Genomic DNA, 22,719 nt, shown 5'->3' with positions numbered 1-22,719 from the left:
CCTAAGCAAGTAGATACGTGGAAATTTTCAGGACTGAACTAGAGCAATCTCCACCTGCCCCTATCTCAACACTTTTCCAGCTCATTTCCTCTTCAGTCTGTGCTTTATGGCAATTGATACAGCAATTGTAAACAGTTTCCCACTGTGTGTTTGCATTTTAAACCCCTTTCACAGAGGACAGTGAATTAAAAAGAACCTTGCAGTCTCTGGCCTGTGGTAAAGCAAGAGTACTGAATAAAAGTCCAAGAGGAAAGGATGTAGAAGATGGAGACAAATTTGCCTTTAATGGTGATTTTAAGCATAAATTGTTCAGAATAAAGATCAATCAAATCCAGATGAAAGAAACGGTATGTATTCGATGCGGACAGCTCTTTGGAATAGTCTGTCTATAGTGCGGTGGTGTTTGGGTTTAACCAAGAGAGGTTAAGACATGTATGAAAAATGTGTTGTATTCTCAGCCCTGAATAGAAGTGCTTTTGTTCCGGGCTCAACCAAGTGTTGTAGTGTTAGACTCAGAGAGGGGGGTTGTTTTGAGGGGTGAAAACTAAACATTTGACATGGTTATGGATTCAGCCAGTTAAATTTGTAGATAATTTGTAAATATTTATCTGACCTTTGTTTCAGTCATAGCCTGTGCTGCCTTTCCTTTCTGAGAGGCAAATTTACATGATGCAACCATTAGTTGACTTTTGTTTCACTCTTGCCTAATCCCCAAAAGCTGGCCATGCCATAGCATCAATACCAATTCTTTTGGTATAGATCCTCTCTCCATACTATCAATTAATTATAATTAACCAAATAATATGCATGTATGTATGCACATGTGTGTGTTTGTGTGTCAGGGTAATTGATGCATATTTTTCATACTTGCCGTACAGGTCGAAGAGCAAGTCAGCACAACTGAAAGGGTGTTTCAAGATAGACAGTATCAGATTGATGCAGCTATAGTACGAATAATGAAGATGAGGAAGACACTCAGTCACAATCTTCTTGTTTCAGAGTTATATAATCAGCTAAAATTTCCAGTAAAGGTGAGTGAAATATTAATGTATAATACAGTAAGGGAGAGGCGAAATTGGGAGCACAATTATGGTAAAATTACTGTGATCACAGAATACATTATTGTTTTCAGAGTGTTGTCTCCATCTGTCTGTCTCTCTCTAGTATTTTATTTCCTTTGTCCTTACATTGCTAAACAGTGTCAACTTATTCTCTTATTACAGCCTGGAGACTTGAAAAAGCGGATTGAATCTCTCATAGACAGAGACTATATGGAGAGAGACAAAGATAACCCTAATCAGTACCACTATGTTGCATGATGAGGAGGAAACTGTTTTTATAAAACAGGAGGACATTAGCTTCCCAACAATGGATACTTGTGTTGTTCCCAAACCTTACTTTTAGCAGAACTGGGAATGATGTTCATTAAGCAGCTGCATGTACTGCTGATACTTGAAACATCCTTGCCTAGAATCTGTGGTGGTATTCAGAGACAATTATTTTTAGATCTGCTTCTTGATTTCTTTCAGAATTCTGTTCAAAATTTATTTTGGAGTTGGAGTGAATGGCAATTGTCCTCTGTATGATATAATTCTTTTGCCTGAAGAGTGGTTGTGTGTGTTTGACAGCACATCATAAAAATACTTTACGCTGCCATTTTTCGCTTCAAGAATTATTTGAGTTTCTTTTAAACACTGTTGAAGAACAATCAGTGGTCTCGGGGTACACTGAAGTTTTAACTATGCACCAAGAATTCTAGTTTGTTCTGTTAGATTTTTGTTTTTGTTTTTTTGTTTTCTATACCTTATCCCTGTTTAGATGGATCAAGTGCCAAGAGGATAACTGCATTAAAAACAATAGATGAGCTTTCTAATGAGCTCAGATATTCATTGGTGAAATATATTTTCTTCTTGGCCACATGAAGGTGAACCAAATAAGCACTTTCTAGCTCTGGGATAGTTGTTTATAACCTTTCGTGTAAAAAAAATGAAACTACAGGATAATATAGTTTTATTCTAAAAGTTACACACAGGGTAATTACAGTGGCATGATCTTAGAAAATTTCAAAATATTTTTTTAAGGCTTTTTTGCCCTGTAACAAAAACAATCCAGCTCCTCTTCGGATCATACTTGCTGAAACATGAGAAAACATGAGAAAATATTCCTATTGTGGTAGCTTTCCTCCCTTGTATCCCATACTGTGCATTCATTTGCAAAGTTTCTCTGGACTTTCTGCACGCAGGAAGATATGATTGTTCTCATAGTTTTACCTTGACAGATGAAGTAGCTTGTTTCATATCATTTACATGGAAATTCACCGAACTTTGAAGAAAGAAAGCTATGTTAACAGACAGTTGTAACTGCTGGCTTTACAGGATACGCATAATGATGTATGTTTAAAAGAAACCAAAGGGAGTTTGACCTTTTGTGTCATTAATGTTAGTATCTTTATTAAAATGCTTTGCATAAAATTAGTAACTTGGTTTATTATATAAACTCCCTTGTATTATTTTGACTTCTGCAAATTAAAATCCTTTTCTCATCTGCATTACTATGAGTTAGTGATGAATCCAACATTCATTGAATTTTCCTTCGCATTTTCCTGTTTCAAGAAAAAATAATAATCTTAAGCAAATAGAAACTTTTAAATCTGATTTTTACTTAAAGCAGATCTCGTGCATAGTAACTGCTTTCCCACTGTATGAATGTGACAATCTCTTTCCTATTTGCAATAGCCTGGAGTATTGTCTATCCAATATTAGTAAAATTGTGTTGCTACCTTTTTAATACTATAATGAGTATGCCTCTTTCTAAAAGACAGGACCTTCATGGTGATTCATACAAGGGATTAGTTCAATGTTTCAGTATTTTTACAAAGTACATCCTCATTTTTCTTTTCTTGTCTCCAGTACTGCTTTATTCCCTGAAACACTTGTTCAGTTTGGAAGCTTGCACAGAAGGCTGTTAACAATTTTATGGGCAATATCTCTACAATAAATATAGCTACATTATTATTTAGACTGGAAAACAAAATAATAAACCAAAACAACATATATCAGTAACCAGGATCCTACTTCAGTTTACTAGTCAAAACTATTGATTGCTTGAAAAAGTATAAAGGAGAAAAATAAAAATATAAAAGTTAATAACATGCATTTTATAAATTGTCAACGCTACAATTTTAAATAAACGTAGTAATTCTCCCAGTTAGTACTAGATTCTGCCTATACTGATGGCCTGAAAATGGTTCAGTTTACAGCTTTCCAGTGTTCTGTGCCTGGTCATTTGGATGTGGGAGACAACTGCATTAGAGATGCATTTATAGAGAGATAAAGGGAAATATTCGACTCCAATAGTCAATCAAGGGATGGGAGAGGGGGAACTCAAAAGACTGCCTCCTGTTTGCAATCACTGATGCCAAGCTCATTTTCATATCTACCCTCTTCCGTTACAGTCCCTCTCTTGACCTCTTTTTTGTTAGCGTCCTTTTTCTTTTTAAAGGCAGTAATGACCAGTGACAGCAGTAGCCATTTTAGTGAGGTTTCGTGGCATTGGTAGGTTGTCACCTCCATTTGCTGCAGGTGGCTTCAGAAGCCAGAACAGGTCTTAAAACTTTCAGCTCAACGTAAAGCAACTTCAAACTTACGCAGCTTGTGTTTAGGTTTCTGCTGTCTCACTGGCATGACTTTCCCTGCCCCTCGCCCTAAAATGTCTGTAGTTGAAATGCCTATCGAGTCGCATTTGTGGCGACAGTACAACCGACAAGCCCGCATTTGTTAGAGGCTCTCTTGCTTTTCCTGAGAACCTTCCAGTAGAGGATTTATGCTTCGGATATGATTTGTTTTCCCTCTCCGCCCACACAATAATAAAATTTCTTTTAAAAACATGACTCTATCGCGAGAGCTCTCATGTGACATCGGAGTCATTTCCTTGGCACAGAACCCGGAGCAGCTTCCCAAAGGAAACGAAACTCCTGCCACCAGCCGACCACCTCGGACGACGCACGGGAAGAGCGTCGTATTCCCAGCCAGGATGGGCTGCAGGCCTAATAGTGTTTATAATCGCCACAAGCTGATTCGAGCTTCCCGTATACAGTGGTACCTCGGGTTAAGAACTTAATTTCGTTCTGGAGGTCCGTTCTTAACCTGAAACTGTTCTTAACCTGAAGCACCACTTTAGCTAATGGGGCCTCCCGCTGCCGCCGCACGATTTCTGTTCTTATCCTGTACCAAAGTTCTTAACCTGAGGTACTATTTCTGGGTTAGCGGAGTCTGTAGCCTGAAGCACCTGTAACCCGAGGTACCACTGTATTTCGCTTTTAGCTGTTCAGCCCCGTGACGTGAGAACGAACACAAATCGGTTAAAAAGCTACGGTTAAAAAAAAGGGGGGGAGAAAGCCCCTCAACGGCCTCAGCCTATGGCCTGCTTCTCTCCGTTCTCGCGAGATCACGGCTCTGCTTCTTCCCGTCTTTTCTCTCTGCCCCCCTCCCCACTCTTTATTAAAGAGGCCGGGCGTGGTTTATTAAGATCAGGTGACGGAGGTAAAAAAAAAAAAAAAGCGGTGGGAGAGGAGGGTGGGCCGACGGCGACGACTACGTCGATCACGTGACCGCGCCTCTCGGCGTTATTCGGTGCTGCCGACGCCGACGTTCCTCAGTCTGCGCTCCCCGCTCAGCTTCGCGTTCTTCTCTCTGTCTCCCGTCTCGGCCCGCTCCTGTCATGGCGTCTCGGTACAGCTGGGGGTTTCTCCTGGCGGCGGCCCTGCTGGGTGAGTATCCGCGGCGGCTTCCTTTCGCAGGCCTCTCGCGGGTCTCCGCCGCTTCCCTGAGGAGGGAAGGAGCGCCCTGCCTGCCGCCGCCCCTTGCCCTCCGCTCGAGGCCCTGTGCGTGGAAGCCCCGCGGCGAGGAAAAAGGCGGCGGCGGCGGCCTCCTCCCGTGTGGCGCTGGGCTGGCACCGCGCCTCTCTCTGGAGCCGAGCCGAGCCCGGGCCGCCGGGTCGCCGCAGCCGCTTCCTTTTCCCGGCACCTGGGAAGTTGGCGGGCCAGGTGTCTGCGCCAAAGGGCAGGCGGGCCTCCCACGCGGCCCTGAGGGCAGAGCAGCCTCTCCGCGTTAGGCAGAAGCAAGAGGACTGTTTTCCGCCGTGGGAAACGGTGGCGCAGGACACGGTGTACTTTAATGCAGTTCAACCGCTAACGCGGAATTCAACGTTTAAAGGAGCTACCTCTCCTCCTCAGTTAGGCAGGTGTGAATTGGCTGTATACCGAAACCCATGTCGTCCCCCATCCTTCTCCCCTTATGTGCTGGAAGTCGCCCAGCTAGGGAAACCCAGCCAGATGGGTGGGGTATAAATAATAAAATTATTATTATTAATCACGGAGCTTTATCTAAAGAGCTGACCATCTACTTTTCCTCCAGGTCACTGTATTGTGAGGCAGTGACTAGTTGCTGCTGTAGCTTTGCTCCAACCTTTGCCTAGCTTGCACACCCAGGGTGTGGATGGCTTTGTAACCTTAAACCTTGACGCCTAATTCCTTTTGGCTGCAGCTGCATATCTTAAGAAACATACTGCCACTTTATTGTTCTCCTTCCAAGGCAACTGTGTTTTGAAGGCTGCTCAAATGCTGTGTCCCTATGTTCTGTTTTTCCCCCAGCAGCTCTGCAAACAACTTTTTTTTTTTTTTGGCGGAAGCGCCCTCTTCTAGCAACGACAGGTGTGAGCAAGAGAACTTGTTTGCCTTCTTGTGCTTGAGGCCTCGCATGCTGCTAATTTGAAATAGATAACTTTCACTGTTGGTATATTGGTGCAGAGAGCACTGAGAGTTTCCTCTCTGCTTGATTGTACCAACAAAACTGGCAATGCTCCCTTGAGGCCACTCTGGCTGACCCTCACTGCACTGCTTTGCAGCCTTCTTGTGAGTATTTGGCTAAACTCTGATAAGTCGTCTTGTTTCTCTGGATGGAGGATAGGAAGGCTTGTTTGAGAGTGAGAGTGAACAAACCAACCTGCTGCACAAAGGTGAAATTTACATTTGTTCTGCCCACTTTTACCTCTGGCCCCACCCATGTGGTTTAGGAAGGCTTCTCAGAAGGGAATGTGTCCTCCCATCTAAAAGAGGTTCTGTATCCCTGCTGTTTTGCAAGGCATTCCCCATCTTCCCAAACTTGTGTTTTGTGGAAACTAGATGTAGCAAATGTGAAGGAACTTAGAATGTAATAGGTGACCTAGCTGAAGGTGAAATTCTTCTCTCCTGATAGTAGTTGTCTTCTGCTGGTTTTTTTCTCCCAAGTGGCATTGTCTAGTTTCAGTACCTTTATCACTGGCTGTATAACACTGGTGATATGAAGCTGTTATCTTGCAGAGATTTCTACAGGTTCTCTTGCACTCAGTGGGACTTTATCCCCCAAGTAAATATTCATAGGATTAGGCTGTAAATCATACAATCTTTCTCACTATAGCATGAGGTCAATGAGAAAACCTGGGCATCCCAGTAATGTAGGCCAGAGTATAGAATTTAGAACAAGTATGACTCATGAATTTGTGTCCTTCTGTGCTGCTTTGACTTGATAGAGTATGGATTTGTATGTGATTATTAGTCTGCAATCACTGGTCTGCCTTATTCCATCCCAACTCAGTACATGGTGGCTATGTATATCCTGAAGTGTTTTCCCCCAGGATTCCTTTTCTCACTTTTGTCATTAAAGTTAGCCTTGCCATTATAGGCTGAAGTATTTGGGCCTATTGTAAAAAAGCAGAGGTATGTTAGAAGTAAAAAGCTACATACCGTATAGCAAATTCAAGAGTGGTTTATTTACAATGTTTTAAAGGCATTATAACACAAATATTAGGAAAACCAGAGACAAACCTGGGACTAATGAGACTAGTCTCCCCTTTTACTGCAAAATAATGAATACTTATTTTACTTTAACTAATTATGTGTACTTGGTGTGTGTTTTTAATGGTTTTGAACTTGGATTCTTTAAAGATACATTCATGGATTTCATTGTCAGTGGATTTTATTCTGGGTGTGATACCTGCTTTTTCCTGAAATTCAACTTTAGTTTGCTTATATGATGCTCCCTCAAGTTTCACTTTGCAGTTTCCTGCTGTGCACCAAAATAAAGGTTTTAAAAGGACAGGAGAGTATGTTCTTTTACTGCCTACAAACAATATTTGTTGTTGGATGATTTAGTACTCTTTGGTCAACTGTTGTCTTCTCTTGAACTCTCATTCATGCCCATGTCTTCAAAAGACTTATGGGTGCTCAGTGAAATATAATATTAAACTTGTTAACTGATATCTAATTGTGTAGGAGCTGTAACTTTGACTGGTGGCTTCTTTTGAACTTGATTATTTCAGGACTTTGGAATAAATTTCCATAAGCAACTATACACTTAGTACATCTTTGCCTACATGAAAATGGCTGGCTTTCTTAAACTTTCCAGATCAGCTGTCAACTACAGTTGGTTGAACTAGAATCAGCTTTATGGCATGAGATGAGGTTTCTATAACAATATGAAAATTTGGGCAGTTTGAATGGATTTCATGGTACAGAATCCTTGTGCATGTGCACAATAATTCAGCTAACTGCAAGGCCTGGTAGATATCTCTCCAGAACTGCCAGACTCTAGTTGATTTACTAGGAGCAAACAAAGAAGATAAACAAGGGCTGTAAAAGGAATGATAATCCTTCCAGTGCCCTAAATGAGGCTGAGGGCTCTGGATATGTAGATAATTGTTGGAGGGTTTTAACTCCCTTCTGCAGTGGACTTGTCCAGTTTAGGTGTTAAGAAGCTGTATTTGGAAAACATAGCAGGTGTTTCTTGCTTTAAATTAATGGCCACCAATTCAGCTTTTGAAAATTGCACAGATAGTGTTTTTAGAAAAGTGTGTCAAGTCTGAACACTGCAGTGCTGCCAAACTCTTGATATGCAAGTTAGGATCTTCCTAGTGCAGTGTTGGCCCAAAGTCCTTGCATATATTACAGAGTTGCTGACAAATTGGTGTCATCTAATCTCTTTCTAAAAGGCACTAACTTAAAAGGGCTCATGACGGAGGACGGAGGTGCCTTTATCAGATGAAAAGCAGTGGGGGAGTTCCTTTTTAAAATGGCTGCTTTATTGGAAGGGTAATATTCATTCCATAGGTTTATCTGCAGTTGCCCCATAGTCCCAAGGAAGCAAGCTACATTGGTGCATAAACACTAGAAACATCTCTTTGTACCAGCTCATTTCACATACGTATAATCCAAAACATGAAGCTTACAAATGACTTTCCACTAAAACTTGTGTTTTATGTTTATCCGTAGCATAGAATTGCTTACTCAGGAAGAGCTGATGCAGCATGAAATCTGGGCCGGGACAACTGTTTAGCAGGAAGCTGTAATATATTGTCTTGCATAACTAGGAACTTTTCCAGGAAGATTTACTATTAAATGATCCACTGAAACTTAACCTAGCCTTACTCTTAAGTTAAGATGGGGTGCACAATCCTAATGTGAACTGCTTTCCCGCATAGGTGCTCTTCACTCAAGTTGACTAGGTATCTCCATGGTTCAGATTCTCATTGCATGAAACATGTAATTCTACTACTCTGAGCATGGCAAACTTATCATAGAGTAGAGTGTGATTCAGGCTGCCCTGGAGTCTTCCTGTCTCTGCTCTTATCCATTTCATAAAGGGTTGGAACAGCCATTCTCCCATAGTGCGGTACAGTATTGTGAAATGCACGGGTGGGGCTACAGCCAGACTAGTGCCCTAGTTTGCTGCCTGCCTGCAGATCTTAAATGTGCTCGCAAATACAAAGAAACTTTCTATGGATCCCACAGGTTAAAAATTTCATTAGTCCACACACTGTATTTAAAATGCCTCTTGCACCCTATTAATATGGTGTTGAGTGAGTAAGGCAGGTGTGTCTTCTTTTGATTTATATAGTCATCTTGTTAGGTTGTATATTGTAAAGCAGCTATCCTTTTCCTAATAAGCAGTTCCAGCTCTGTATTGCATAATGCTGATAGCTTCAAACCTGTGTGAATTGGCCAATAAAAAGGATCTATTTAAAAAGGGCCTTTGTGTTTTTTGGTTCTGGTGCATATCTTTATAAAACCAAGCAAGCATTTTGGTTAAAATATTATTTGCATAGGGTATGAATATTCAATGACAAGTCTTTAAAGAAACCTGGCATTGAAAATACACTGGCAGAGCAATCCGAACCCTGGTTGGGCAGCAGAAACACATAGAGCAGCGGAGCTTATACAACGTCTGCAGCTCTATTGCTCTCATTGCCAGGGTGCAGGGCAGGCAAAATTCTGCTTCTGGAGCTATTGTAGGGATGGGGCCTGGATCTTAGGCCAGCTTAGCCCCTTCCCATCCCACAGAGGCTGGTGAAACTGTTTGGCACATCAGGAGTTTGGATTGTGCACTAAGTGATTTAAAACTGCTTGAAACACCTGTTCTCAAAGTTGGACTAGTCTCTTGTGGAGAATATGTTCTATTCGTCGGATGCTGTTTTGGAAGTGTAGCTCATTTGTTTCTTTCTGAGTCTGCCATACAATTCAAACAATTCAGAGATGTAGCAGTGCGTTTGCAATGCAGACTTCTGTAGCAGTTTTCTTCCATTTTAGAGGAATCCCTCCATGGTATATACTCCCAATTAAATGTTAGGAGACCTCTGACAACAAATGGAACACAATTCTACTGCAGTAAAACTTGTCATCCCGAAGTACAAACAGCTTACAGCCTTCCTGCATTTTTAAGTAGAAGAGGAAAACATTGCAGTGGACTTTGCCCTTCTCTCTGCATTAAGCAGTTCCTGGGAGAAAAAACTTGTATGAATGCACTTTCATAATGGGCTTGAATTGCTGCCACTCCAGCATGTTCAAAAATGACAAAATCAACAAAATGATGGGGTATAATCAGGCTGTGAAACTTGCTCAATTTTTGTGTCTTCCAACAATGCTGCTTCATTGGCAGGTCACTACTTGGTATTCCAAGATAGTTGTTTGTGTTTTTGGAGAGGGAAGAAAGTTGCTACAGTTTGAAAGGAAGGGGGAAGCACTGGGGTTTTATTTCAATAGTATTAAGGCTGTCGGACAATTAAACATACCTATTAATGGTTTGGCTCTATAGCAATTGAAAACAAATTCACGTGCTGCATAACTTTTCAGTAGTCTCACAGCTTGCACATGGTTGTTGTGGAAGAGGACAAAGAAGCACAAATCAGTCATAGGCAATGGAAAGTTTCAGCAACATACAGCCAGTCTTAAATTCACAGTACATCATGTTTGTTCTCAAGTCAAATCCACTGGAGAAAAGTTAAGACATGCTGGTTGGGTGGCCTTTAGAGAGAGGACAAGAAACTTGGTATACCAGGCTCGGTGCCTGTTGAACAGTTGACTGAATGGTATCTTAGCCTGAATCGTGCAATTGTAGAGTTGGAAGGGATCCTGAGGGTCATCTAGTCCAACCCACTTGCATATTGCTAGGCAAACCTGTATTCATTCAGTTCACTTCACAGAGAGTTGTTTAGTTTGGCTATCCAGTCCCCGTCCCCCCGGCCTAGCTCCTCCCTAACCCTTTCCTGTCCTCCCCTCTGACAAAACATGTCACTGTTGTAGAAAAAGCCTAACAATGTACTCGTGTAAATCTAGAGGGGAAGCATATAAGATTCTAGCTTAAATTAGGGGGTGGGGTCCTGTTGAGACTTCCACACACACGTGTTATAGTTGCACAGTTTTTAAAAGGTGGAGGTTTAAAAAATTGTCCTTTGTGCAGATCTTCATATGTTGGTGCAATTTGAGTAAATCATTAGCTCCTGCAGGTGGTAATCTGTAGTTGCCTTTGGCAACAGCCTGTACTCTAGCAACTAGAACCTTATTAATGAAGACATCTGATAGCTGAGGTCAACTTAATATTGCCTGACCACATTTTAAAAATACTGATCCCTGCCAGAGGTAGAATACACTCAAACACCTTTGTGGGGTGGGGATTTCTACATTCCTTTAATTTTCAGTAAAATGGGAGTGATTATGTAGATAGTATTTTTGTGTGTGTCGTACAGTCTTAATGTAAGCCATGGCTCAGTTATTAAAAAGCTGTCTTGTACACTTGAGTATTGGTATTGTATTTATGAAAATATATACTACCCATTCATATAAACAATTAAAAGTATAAAAAATGGAAATGTGGTGAGTTTTCTACTTTTGTATATTTTCAAATGAAAATGATTCTTTAGCATGTAGATAAAACTTGTTAGCTTATGTTTCTCACATGACAAATTTAACAAGAATGTTTGGTAGTTTTGTAACAGGGCTCTTTATCAGTGTGTTATCAAGAGGACTAGATACAAATAAAGCCAGTGGAGATACAATGAACCATTTTGCAAACAAAGGTTGTGATTCTGGTTGGCATAAATTGACTTTCCTTAAATCATTCTCATGGTTGCTTAAGAGTTTTTCATCCCTTTGGAACATGCTTTGTATGAATGTAGGAACGCACTAATACATAATAGGTTCTTAAATATTGTGTGTTTTATAATACTGTAATGGCTTAGATTATCTTCACAATAAAATGTGTTGCGAGCAAGAGTTGCTACAGGGGAATCCTCGCTTATGCGGGGGTTCTGTTCTTGTTGGCTGCATGGGGGTCCCTTCTACCCCACCCTCTTTGACACCAAAATCATTTGTGTGCGAGTGGGGAGGTGCCTGTACTGAGTAAGTGAGGGCTTTCTAAAAACAATCATATTCTGCTTCCACAAAAGTCATCTGGCCCAGTGAAGCCCATCATTACATATGGATGTTGCATATATTCTTCAAAGCTGTCTATCAGCATTGCACTTCTTGATATTTATTGTTTTCTGTCTGCAGGATTTTTACAAGCATCTTCAGCGTTTGAAGTAAGAGATGGGAAAAACAAAACCTGCATATTAGCCAATTTTTCTGTGCTATTTACAGTGGAATACAACACAAAAACCAGTAAAGAGGTGAGGATGCTGAAGCTTAAATGAGTGGTGGGCCAGAAAGCTGCTTACAGAGACATAACTTTTAAGGTGCTATGTTGTGTGGGTAAAGATGCTGTTTTCAGAGCTGAAGCTGCTTATTTTGTACTCATGGTTGAGTCTGTTTGAAGAAATTTTGGATTTCTATATTTGATTGGGAGCGGCAGTTAAACCTTGGTCTCTGATTTGTTAGTATGTGTATATGTTCATCCTATCCACATGGTAGGAAAATAATTTTAAATTTACGCCATGAAAGTGATGCATGAATTGGCTCAAAACTCACTCCTGAAGTGTTTGTGGTCAACTGAAGGCAGAGCTTGATGGAAAACAAGTTTGTAATATCATTTACTGGTGGGAGATGAGGGTAGAATGTAGTTATACATAAAATTATGTCCTAACCCAATTCCTTGGGATCAGTAATAATGCCTCAAAGCAAATATAGGATTAAAAATAGCCCTGTTTATAAGGCACACAATGCTTACTTCACTTTCATAGCTGCTGAAACAACCGTATCCACCATGTGCTCCTTAATGGTCTCTGCATCAACCTTGAGCAGAGTTTCCCAGACTTAGGTCTTCAGCTGTTTTTGGTCTACAACTCCCATCATCCCTAGCTAGTGGTCAGGGATGATGAGTATCGAGTCCAAAACAGCTGGAGACCCAAATTTGGGAAACCCTGACCTAGAGGAAGGTCCTGAGTGAAGTACTGCGAGGATCTGTCTGAGTCCCTGTGCCTTTTAACCTCTTTATAAATCCCTTGGATGAGGATGTAGAGGATATGCTTATCAAATTTGTAGATGACAGGAAGCTTGGAAGAAGACGGACTCAAGACTCAAAGTGATTATCACTGGCTAAACATGGTACCCAAACCAGCAAGATAAAGTTGAACAGTGAGAAATTGTAAAGTTCTATGTTTACAAAATCAAGGCCACAAGTGTAGAAATAGGGGAGACCTGCTTTGAAGCAATACATGTGAAAAATAGGTATCTTTAGTAACTAAAGGTTTGTTAGTCACAAATTAAACTCGAGCCACCAGCGCAGCTACTAAAAAAAAGCCAATGAAAGTTTAGGCTGCCTTGGTAGCAGCATTGTGTCCAGAATCATACCATGAGAAGTAATAGTTCCACTCCATTCTGCACTAGTCAGGCTACAGCTGTGTACTGTTATGGGCATCACATTTTTAAAAAGACATTGAAAGAGGAGAGTGTGCCTCGAGAAGAATGACCCAAGTGCAGAGGAGTCTGGAAAACAAATTCTATGAGGAATGGTTGAAAAAGCTGGGCATGTTTAGCCTGAGACGAGAAGATGGGGTATGGGCACAATAGCAGTTTTCAAAAATATGCAGAAAATGGAGCTGACAGAGGGCAGAACTGGAGCTAATGGATAGAAATTGCAGGAAAGGAGATTCGGCTAAATTTTACAATTTTTATCCTGCCTTCCCTCCAAGAAGCTAAAGCCCCATTTTATTCTTGTAATACCCCTGTAAAGTAAATTCAGGCTGAGAGACAATGACTGGCACAGTGTCACAAAATCGGCTTCATAGCTGTGTTAGGATTTGAACCTGAATCTCCCTTGTTCTAGTCCAGCATTCTAATCAGTACGCCATTGGTTCTGTCACTATTGTTTTGCTAACTTTCTGTTGCTACGTATGCCTGCCTGGTTTAGGAATAGAGACAGAAACGAAATGTGGTAAGCCCCAACCTACTCTGTGCCAAATCCTTTCTAAAACATAGGGAGGGATTATTCTTTCCCCAACGCACACCCCACCTGCCTAACCTTTAGTTAATAAATAAAAAACAAGCAAAACACATTTTTACTTGGCATGGGATCCTTCCTTCCCACACTTCACTCTAAAGCCTTATCCTACATTGTAGAAATTAAATGGCAATTTGATCCTGACCCAAAGGTGCACCACTACAACTTACGTAGGTTTACTTTGCATTCCCACCCCCCACCCCCAAAAATCTACTATGGTTATTGAGTGCCTTGAAGCATTTTACTTACTTTTGATTGTTTGATGTTTACAACAGTTCTGATGCTCACTATAACAGCAATACTGTTTTTGTCTGTTAGGTCAAGGTCTTTTCACTTCCTTCTAATGCTGTGGTACTGCCAGAAAGCACATGTGGCAAGCCAAACGACACTTCAGAAGTTCTTGCAATTGGATTTAGCAACAACAACTCATTAAAGATGGCATTTGTAAGAAATGCAGATGTCTACGTTGTCAGGAGTCTGACTTTCACCTACAACTTGTCAGATGCCAGCCTTTTCCCCAACTCAAATGAAAGTAAGTGTTTTGAGGCTTTGCAAAGTACAGTATGATGAAGGTAGCTGGGTTGGTGGTACATAGGATGGTTGCCATATTTATGGAGAAATTACCTGAAGACCATCACACACTGATACAATTGCACACTTTCTGCAGCTGGAGCAAGAAATGTGTCCAAAGACACTGATATTCGAGCAGGCTTAAGGACAACATATACATGTCACAGCAACAACACCATAATAAGCATGAAAAATGTGACTGTCCTTCTCAGCAACGTTACGCTTGAGGCATACCTTGTAAACAACACCTTCAGTGGAAAAGGTAAGCATTGTATTCTCAAAAAGCTTATGGCATGCCAACTCTTCCCACTGGAACTAGTCATACCCCAGGGACTCTCATTTTCTCTGTAGGTCTGGGGTTGTGCTGAAAGATTGCTATTTTGTAATGGTTTATGTAAAATGAGTTCCTGATTGGGGAAAGCCAAAACAGTCTTTGTGTAGCATGGGATTTGAATGGCCAACAACTTACCATGCAGAAAGCCGAAGGGTATTGTTAATAAGTTGGGAAGTAGTAAGAATTACTGGCAAATGCAGCTGAAGCCTAGTTGGAAAGGACAAGAGAAGAGCAAACTGGGAGAACCTTCCTCCCAGTTCTCTCTTTCACTGGTCTTTCCGACAGTATTGTGTTTTGGAAGAACAGGAGGAGCCCTCTTTGCTGTGTGCAATTTGTGAAACGGCAATGGAGCAGCAAATGAATGAATTTTATCATGGCTTTTGAAATGGCCCGTTTCCAGGAAGCAAATTGCTATCACACTGAGGAGCCTGGCACCCAAGTTTAGTTTGAGACACAGCTTCCTTCAAAATACAAGGGTGAATTTGGAACAGCAGTGCCACAGGTAGGACAGCAGGAGATCTGTTTTGCCATCTGGTCTCTGCTCCTCACTGCTACCACACAAAAAACCCGGCTGGGGGCGGGAGCACCAGCTGCCACCATCCCTGCTATGAGACTCACATCAGTCCTCACAGCTGATAGAATTTGCTGAGAAAGGCCAAGAGCCTTCAAGCAAGGGTGTGTGAATTGTTGTGCCAATGTCAGTGGAGGGGGTAGTATGAGGGAGATGGCTACCCTATTAACCTTTTAAGGGAGCAATTTAGTGAAGGAGTCATTTCTGAGAAGCTAGATGGTGCCTAGAGTTAAAGAAGGGAGAAGGTTTGTTGGCCATTTAGCTATTACTAACTGGGTGTGTGGGTTCACTGAGTCTTGGTGGAAATTTATCTAGTCTTTTGTGGGGGGGGTGAAGTAACAGTTAATATCTGGTGGGTGGGTGTTCCTATCAAAGTGTTCTTTGAAATGGAGATTGAAAAGAAATGTTGACTGATGATGATTTATGTCTGTTTCCTCACACCTTTCACTTTTAGTGCAGTGCCTTAGGTGGGCTCCATAACACTGTCTGGTCCAATTTATTGCTTGGAGTTTCAATTAATGAGGTCTGAGGGTAGTGACATGGCTCTGGACTAGTTTGACCAACCACTTGTGTTAGGAAGGGGCTGTCTGCCTGGATCCAGGAGAATGTAAATTCATCACTGTGAGAGGGAGTGGATCCAAGCTATACAGCACCTGAGTGAGACAGGAACTTTGCCTAGGCTTAGCTGCTCCAAGCTCTCTTGGATGGCTCTGATTTTCTAGACCCACCTTAGTGAGGCATTAGGACTGGGTTTGGAACAGAACAGAAACTGCCTGTGTTTCCCTATGAGATGGTCTCTGCCAAGACAGGTGAAGAGTGTGACCTAATTGATTCTCTTACCTGTCAGCAGCTTTCGGTATCATAGGCCCAGCCATTGCCAAACCAGTGTCCTCTAGATATTTTGTACTGTGGCTCAGGCTCCTCCAACTACAGCACAGTCATATTGGCTGCAGTTGATCATAGTCCAAAACATGTGAAGGACAAAAAGTTAGCTTGTGGGTGCTTCTAGATCCAGCACTCCGCTGCCCCCCCCCCCCGAGGTTTAGGTGGTCCAGTGATTTGGAGCACCTTTTATCAGTTTTGGTTGACCTAACTATGACTCAACAAAGCTCCTGGTATACTCCTGGCATACAGCATTGTGCCCTTGAAAATTATCTAGAAACTTGAGTTGGTCCAAAATAAGAGCGGTCAGACTACTGATGGGGATTGGCAAATAAAATCATATTGCACATGTGCAGTAGCTTCCAGCCCATTTTCTGGGCCCAATCCAAAGTGTTGGTTTTAACCTTTAAAGCCCTAAATGGCTTGGGGTCAGGCTGCTTGAATGAGTATATTTTCTCATATATTTCTGTCCCGGGGCCTTAAGATTTTCATTGGCTCTTCCCCACATTTCCACACCTAATGTGGTAAGGTGAGTGGCTACCATGGAGAGGGTCTTTTTGATGGTGGCACCCCATTTATGTAATGCTATGCAAAAAGGCTCACCTGTTGCCTATGCTATTGTCTTCCTGAGTTTTGTGGTAAATTTGCCCCTGCAGGCTTCATGCTGATGCTTAAATATTTAGCTCCCGTGCTCATCATATGTTTCGTATTGTTGGGCTTTTTAATGATTGCATTATTGTTTTTGAGCTTAACAGACTATGAATTGCCTTGGAGAACACAGTTGTACAAGGGATATTAAAATATATTTTCAAAAACGAAAAGGGGCTAAATACACATTTTGTAGTTGGGAGCAAAGCAGGAGAAAAGACTGAACAAAGTGAAAAAATGAAGGTTGTCTGGGTGTTAATTGACTACTTTCCATGCTATGATTTGTGATCACTGCCTTCCAGAAACTGTCTGTAGTGAAGACAAAGGGTCTACAACCGCCGTTCCCGCAACTACAAGTGTGGCACCAACTGCAGCACCAACTGCAGCTCCCAAAACTCCAGACGTTGGACGATACAATTTGACTGGCTGTTTGCTTGCTTCTATGGGCCTGCAGCTTAATATTACCTACACCACCAAAAACCAGGTAACTTCCATATTTATTATTTATACATAGCAATACATAGAGATATATGGGAAGCTAATGCACCTTAGACCAGACTAGTAGGCTTATTAAATCCAGGCTCTTCACCACCAGCAGCCACACAATAATGTGTTTCATTTTTTTTATTTTTTTTATAATATTTTTTATTAAACAATTTTTATATTAACACAAACAGAACATACAAAAACAAACAACAAACATTAACAGAACAAAAAACAAGTACCATTTCATGTCCTAATTTCTTAAATCTTACTTCCTCGACTTCCTCTTGCTTCCCGTTTCTGTATTCCAAGTTCTTACAATTATTCAGCGAATCTTCCCTTATTTTATTATAAATTTATGTTAATCATCCTTATTCTCTCTGTCTTAACCATTACTAATAGTAACCATTTATTTTAAGCCCAACATCATTCTAACTGTCATTAATTTTATAATATTTCTTTAAGTAATCCTTAAACTTCTTCCATTCCTCTTCCGCCGCTTCTCTTCCCTGGTCTCGGATTCTGCTCGTCATTTCTGCCAAACCCATGTAGTCCATCACCTTCATCTGCCATTCTTCCAGTGTGGGTAGATCCTGTGTCTTCCAGTACTTTGCAATAAGTATTCTAGCTGCTGTTGTAGCATACATAAAAAAAATTGTATCTGTCTTTAACACCCCCTGGCCGACAATGCCCAAGAGAAAGGCCTCTGGTTTCTTGGGAAAGGTATATTTAAATACCTTTTTCAGTTCATTATAAATCATTTCCCAGAATGCCTTAATCTTCGGGCACGTCCACCAGAGGTGAAAGAATGTACCTTCCTTTTCTTTACATTTCCAACATTTATTATCAGGCAAATGGTAGATCTTTGCAAGCTTGACTGGGGTTATGTACCACCTATAAATCATTTTCATTATATTTTCTCTTAAGGCGTTACACGCCGTAAACTTCAACCCGGTGGTCCACAACTTTTCCCAATCAGCAAACATGATGTTATGACCAATGTCCTGAGCCCATTTAATCATACTTGATTTTACCATTTCATCTTGTGTATTCCATTTCAGCAACAGATCATACATTTTTGACAAATTCTTAGTACTGGATTCTAACAGTTCAGTCTCTAATTTTGATTTTTCCACCTGGAAGCCTATTTTACTGTCTAATTTAAACACTTCATTTATTTGATGATAATGTAACCAATCTCTCCACAATAATGTGTTTCAAGGAGGTTAGTGTTGTCCACCTGTGCACTATGTCCTGCACACTTGGCCAGGATCTCTTATTCTTGCACAACTGCCAGTTAAATTTAGATTAATCATAAACATGGCAAAATCTGGAAAAGTTGATCTTCTCCTGAGCACTCCCACGGCACTATGGTTGTTACTGAAAAGGAGCCCAGCAAAGCAATTAAAAATAGCTAAAATTTAAAAACAATCAAGGAGATAACACTGCTGTGCACCAAAGGCTTTTTAATAATGTGCCCATTTCAATATCCATACAGATCATAGCCTGTACAGTAAAGTCATTCAATTTAACCCTATTGGGTACTGCTAAGAAAGTTGCTTTCCTGTTTCTGCACACTGTTCCCAAAGCTGTTTACAAAAAAATTACTGAAAGTGCATACATTATTACTTGATCTCCAGAGAGAAGGATTTTTTAAAAAGAAAATGTCATAACTTTTTGTTTTTCTGTTTCCAAGACTAAGAAGTGGGAGTTGTTGAATCTTCCAGCAAATACAACTTTCTCTGGGCATTGTGGAGATTCTACAGTTACTCTGAACTTGACTTCTGGGAGCACTGACCTGGTTTTTTATTTTGAGCAGGTAAGCATAGTTTGATGCCACACTTACAGAATGCTGATGTATTCCATATGGTATCGGTTTATGCCCCTCATTGTCCTTGACTTGTCGTCATGCTAGCTGGAGCCATTGAAGTTGGGAGGACACCACATTGACTGCTTCTGATTGACAGGCAGAGCTGTGTTTGACATGTATAGACCATGCAAATATTACTCTATTTATGTGCATAACTCTCCTTCTACCAGTAACTGGGAAGATCATGGATCAGGGCACAAAAGCTTATGTGCAGAACTTCAGTAGCTTTAGACCGTTTTTAGAGGGTTGCTTTAGAGGTTTTCATTATGTTACTATTGGTGTGTTTATCGCCCTGGAGGAAGGTGGTGCAAATTAGTACAGTGGTACCTCGGGTTACAGATACTTCAGGTTACAGACTTCACTAACCCAGAAATAGTACCTCGGGTTAAGAACTTTGCTTCAGAAATCACGTGGCGGCGCAGCAGCGGGAGGCCCCGTTAGCGAAAGTGGTACCTCAGGTTAAGAACAGACCTCCAGAACGAATTAAGTTCTTAACCCGAGGTACTAGTGTAAATAAATAAATGGCACTTGTTAAAAAATAAAATGGCAATTTTAGATGACTTGTAATTTTGTGAATGAGCAGATTGGCATGATAGCCATTTTGTATTTTTCAATTTATTTACTTGAGCTTATGAAACAGCCGCACTATCTTAAAATCACCAATAATTCCAGTGGGACCTTGAGTTCACACCCTTAAAATAGGGCATTTCTTCTTCAGTATCTTCTGTAGTGTTTAAACCATGGTTCTTGATCTGTAGTTGCCAATGCTTGTGGGGTTTTTTCCTGGCTCAACAAAGGGAATGAAGCAGGAGTGATTCAGCAACATGTGCATGCACATAAGCCATGTTTTAATTATGGCTTGTCATGATATGCAGATGTATATGTTATGTATGTTGTCTCTTTCTATTAACAACTGCAGCATATTTTACCAGTGTAATGTTTAAAAGAAACCCAACAAGTGACTAAGATTTATCTTTCTTTTTAAGAACTCAACCACTGACAAGTATTTTCTGCACCGTATCTCTGTGAGCACAAGTCTGCCTCCTGAATCTATAAGTAAGTAATATATATATGTATTTTAAAATGACTTTAATAGCTTAGATTTTGAAGGATACAAAGAATGTCCAAAATAGCAAAGAGTTCAAAGAAGATAGAGATGCAAGAATTCACAAACTGTGTTAATTGCCAGTTTGAAATGCCAGGGTTATTCATTCTTTAGCTTTTAGGAGATAAGAAAGCTATGAACCTTGAAGTACAGTCAACTCGTTTGATTGACATCCACACCATGATTTCAGGGTCCTCAAGCCCAGGAAAGCAAATAGCCTATAAAAGTTTGGTGCAATAGCTTGTCCAAGACAACGCTGTACTGATAGCAGGAAAAGGGGTCCTGACTTTTGTTACTGCTCATCAGTAACTTCACACCACCACCTATAAAAACATGGTGGCAAAATGGGCTGGTGCCTTTACAAAAGAGTGTGGTCCTACTTAATCTCATCTGTGGGGTTTTTTTAATACAGAAAGAACATTTAAAGCTGACAACGATAGCCTGAGTGCTCTCAAAGCTACAGTTGGAAAATCGTACAAGTGTTTTTCAGAAGAGAGTATTTGGATCTCAAATGAAACTTCTCTCAATATATTCAATGCTCAAGTCCAGGCTTTCAAGATCACAGGAAACACATTTGGAACACGTAAGCTGTATAACTACATATTAAACACAAGTTCAGTGCAAAAACTTCATTCTTTCAGAGCAATAGTAACTTGATGATCTATCTTGGCCATACTCAGTGGTGTCACCTGTACACATTTATAGGTTTGTTTCCCTACATTACTGTGGGTGAGCACATGATTTGTGACCTAACCAGTTAAATGTAGATTAATTTGTTCGTCACAACCTCAGGGGTAAGTTTTATTATACGGTGGCTCATCTTGGCTCTGCCCAAACACTGAAGGTAGTTAAAAGAAGCTTAAATAAGTTTCAGAAGGAAGACTTATCATTGATTCCTAGTCTGTCGTACCAGAACACTTCACAATAAGCATTCTTCTTCCTGCAGCCTCACTAATTTAAAGTGATTTACCAACTGGTAAAGGAATATTGTCATTTTTGCAGTTTCAAGGGGGGGGGGGGGAGTCGGCACAGAGCAAGATGCCATATACAAAATGGTTTAAATTCACTTTCTGATAGTCAATGTAGATACCCTGACAGATATTGAAGAGTAGGATAGATTGGGTCCTGGAATGATTATTTGGTGTTTGGCCTGGTTCCTTGCTATTTTTCTAACAGAATTTTAGGATTAAAGCTAGAATTGTTTTTTCTTTCTTTCAGCGGAAGAATGCCCGATGGATGAAAACAATATGTTGATCCCAATCATAGTTGGTGCAGCCCTTGCTGGACTTGTCCTTATAGTGTTGATTGCATATTTAATTGGCAGAAAACGTAGCCATGCTGGCTATCAAACAATTTAATGATTTGCACTTCCTTAAACCAGTGTGGGAGAACAGCAGTTGCAAGAAGCAGATACATCGATTCCCCCCATTTCCCCATCTTCCCCTCAAATAGATTGATATGAGGGAGCACAATCTCTTCCTTACCAACTGTTTCTTGCAGTGCCTGCTTTTACTAAATGTGAAATCCATCTCGTGGCATTTAACTATGCACAAAGGATAACTTCTATAATTCTGTTTAATTTTGCTAATGGGTTAAGTATTCACCCACATAGAAACAGGCTGAAGTTTTAAGAATGCTTTTCTGAATTGGCATGGTTTTTAATGTCAACTACTCTAAATGGATGTGATGTAGTTAATTCACATTCATTCACTTAAAATTCAGATTAATTATATCTAACAAAGGGAAATTTCCACTTTTCTGATACTACCACCCTGTGCTGAATTTAAACTGCTTAAGTGCAGTAACTACAGTAATGACTGACCAATCAAACTTACACAATTCCCACTTTGTCTCTACCTAGGTATGTATCATTAATAAGCTTTAAATGCTAAGCCTGGTATATGCAAGGTGTGGAGATACAATTTGGCTGACTTCTAAGGTATTTTTGGTCTGTCAGCTTGGTAGGAGCTGGCCCTTTTTTACATAAAAAAATGGGTGTTACTTTATTTTTTGTAAAGTGAATTTCAGTCTCTTCTGTTGAAGTTCAAAGGAGGTCCTTTTTCTGCACATGTGTACAATAATAGACTTCAGTCTGCTAATTCTTGCTTTGATCTTGGCTGGGACTGTACACTGCAAGGATCAGTTATGGATGCATTGCCTGTAACAATGCTAATAAAGACTTTTCTGTATGTTTTGTCAGTGTCCAGTTGAGCAGTTGCGACATCTTTGTGTAAAGAGAAGTGGAAGGGGAGCACTGCAAAACCCAAGCAGCAAATTTTGCCTGCCACCTTCATTTCCCTAGTCTGCCTCTGTGCCCTAGAGCAGCTCAGAAGCAGTTTCAGAAGATGAAAGAGCAGTTGGGTTTGCAGTGGCCAAGGTACCTACAGACAAGGGAATACGTGGTGGGCTGTTGTGTAAATGCCTGGCAGCCATTGCCAGCACAGCATACCTCACTCCTGCTGTGCTGGCGGCAAGCTACCACCTGCCTTCCCCCTGCCCTTCTGGCTTGCG

General features: G+C 40.8%; 2 protein-coding genes and 1 long non-coding RNA gene across 3 annotated transcripts in view; 2 read left to right on the top strand and 1 right to left on the bottom strand.

Annotated features, from left to right (window-relative positions):
- CUL4A (cullin 4A) overlaps positions 1–2,548 on the top strand; it is a 33,252-nt gene extending 30,704 nt beyond the window's left edge. Inside the window, exons 18-20 of the mRNA XM_053384379.1 lie at positions 175–347; positions 879–1,031; positions 1,224–2,548. Coding sequence (XP_053240354.1) covers positions 175–347; positions 879–1,031; positions 1,224–1,319 — 422 coding nt within the window. The 3' untranslated portion in view covers positions 1,320–2,548. The remainder of the gene's footprint in view (positions 1–174; positions 348–878; positions 1,032–1,223) is intronic.
- LOC128411863 (uncharacterized) lies at positions 1,994–4,550 on the bottom strand. The gene is made up of 2 exons (XR_008329938.1): positions 4,288–4,550; positions 1,994–2,602 (listed from the first exon to the last, which is right to left on the bottom strand). It is a non-coding gene; the product is annotated as an uncharacterized LOC128411863 (long non-coding RNA).
- Positions 4,551–4,605: 55 nt separating this feature from the next.
- On the top strand, positions 4,606–22,397 carry LAMP1 (lysosomal associated membrane protein 1). The gene is made up of 9 exons (XM_053384378.1): positions 4,606–4,768; positions 11,861–11,976; positions 14,064–14,277; positions 14,413–14,577; positions 17,053–17,234; positions 18,930–19,052; positions 20,090–20,159; positions 20,621–20,791; positions 21,427–22,397. The coding sequence occupies exons 1-9, from the start codon at positions 4,720–4,722 to the stop codon at positions 21,564–21,566; spliced, it is 1,230 nt and encodes a 409-aa protein (XP_053240353.1). The 5' UTR covers positions 4,606–4,719; the 3' UTR covers positions 21,567–22,397.
- Positions 22,398–22,719: the final 322 nt, after the last annotated feature.

This window comes from Podarcis raffonei, chromosome 4 (assembly GCF_027172205.1).
Source record: "Podarcis raffonei isolate rPodRaf1 chromosome 4, rPodRaf1.pri, whole genome shotgun sequence".
Taxonomy (NCBI): domain Eukaryota; kingdom Metazoa; phylum Chordata; class Lepidosauria; order Squamata; family Lacertidae; genus Podarcis; species Podarcis raffonei.
This window is presented reverse-complemented; position numbering and strand designations above follow the sequence as displayed.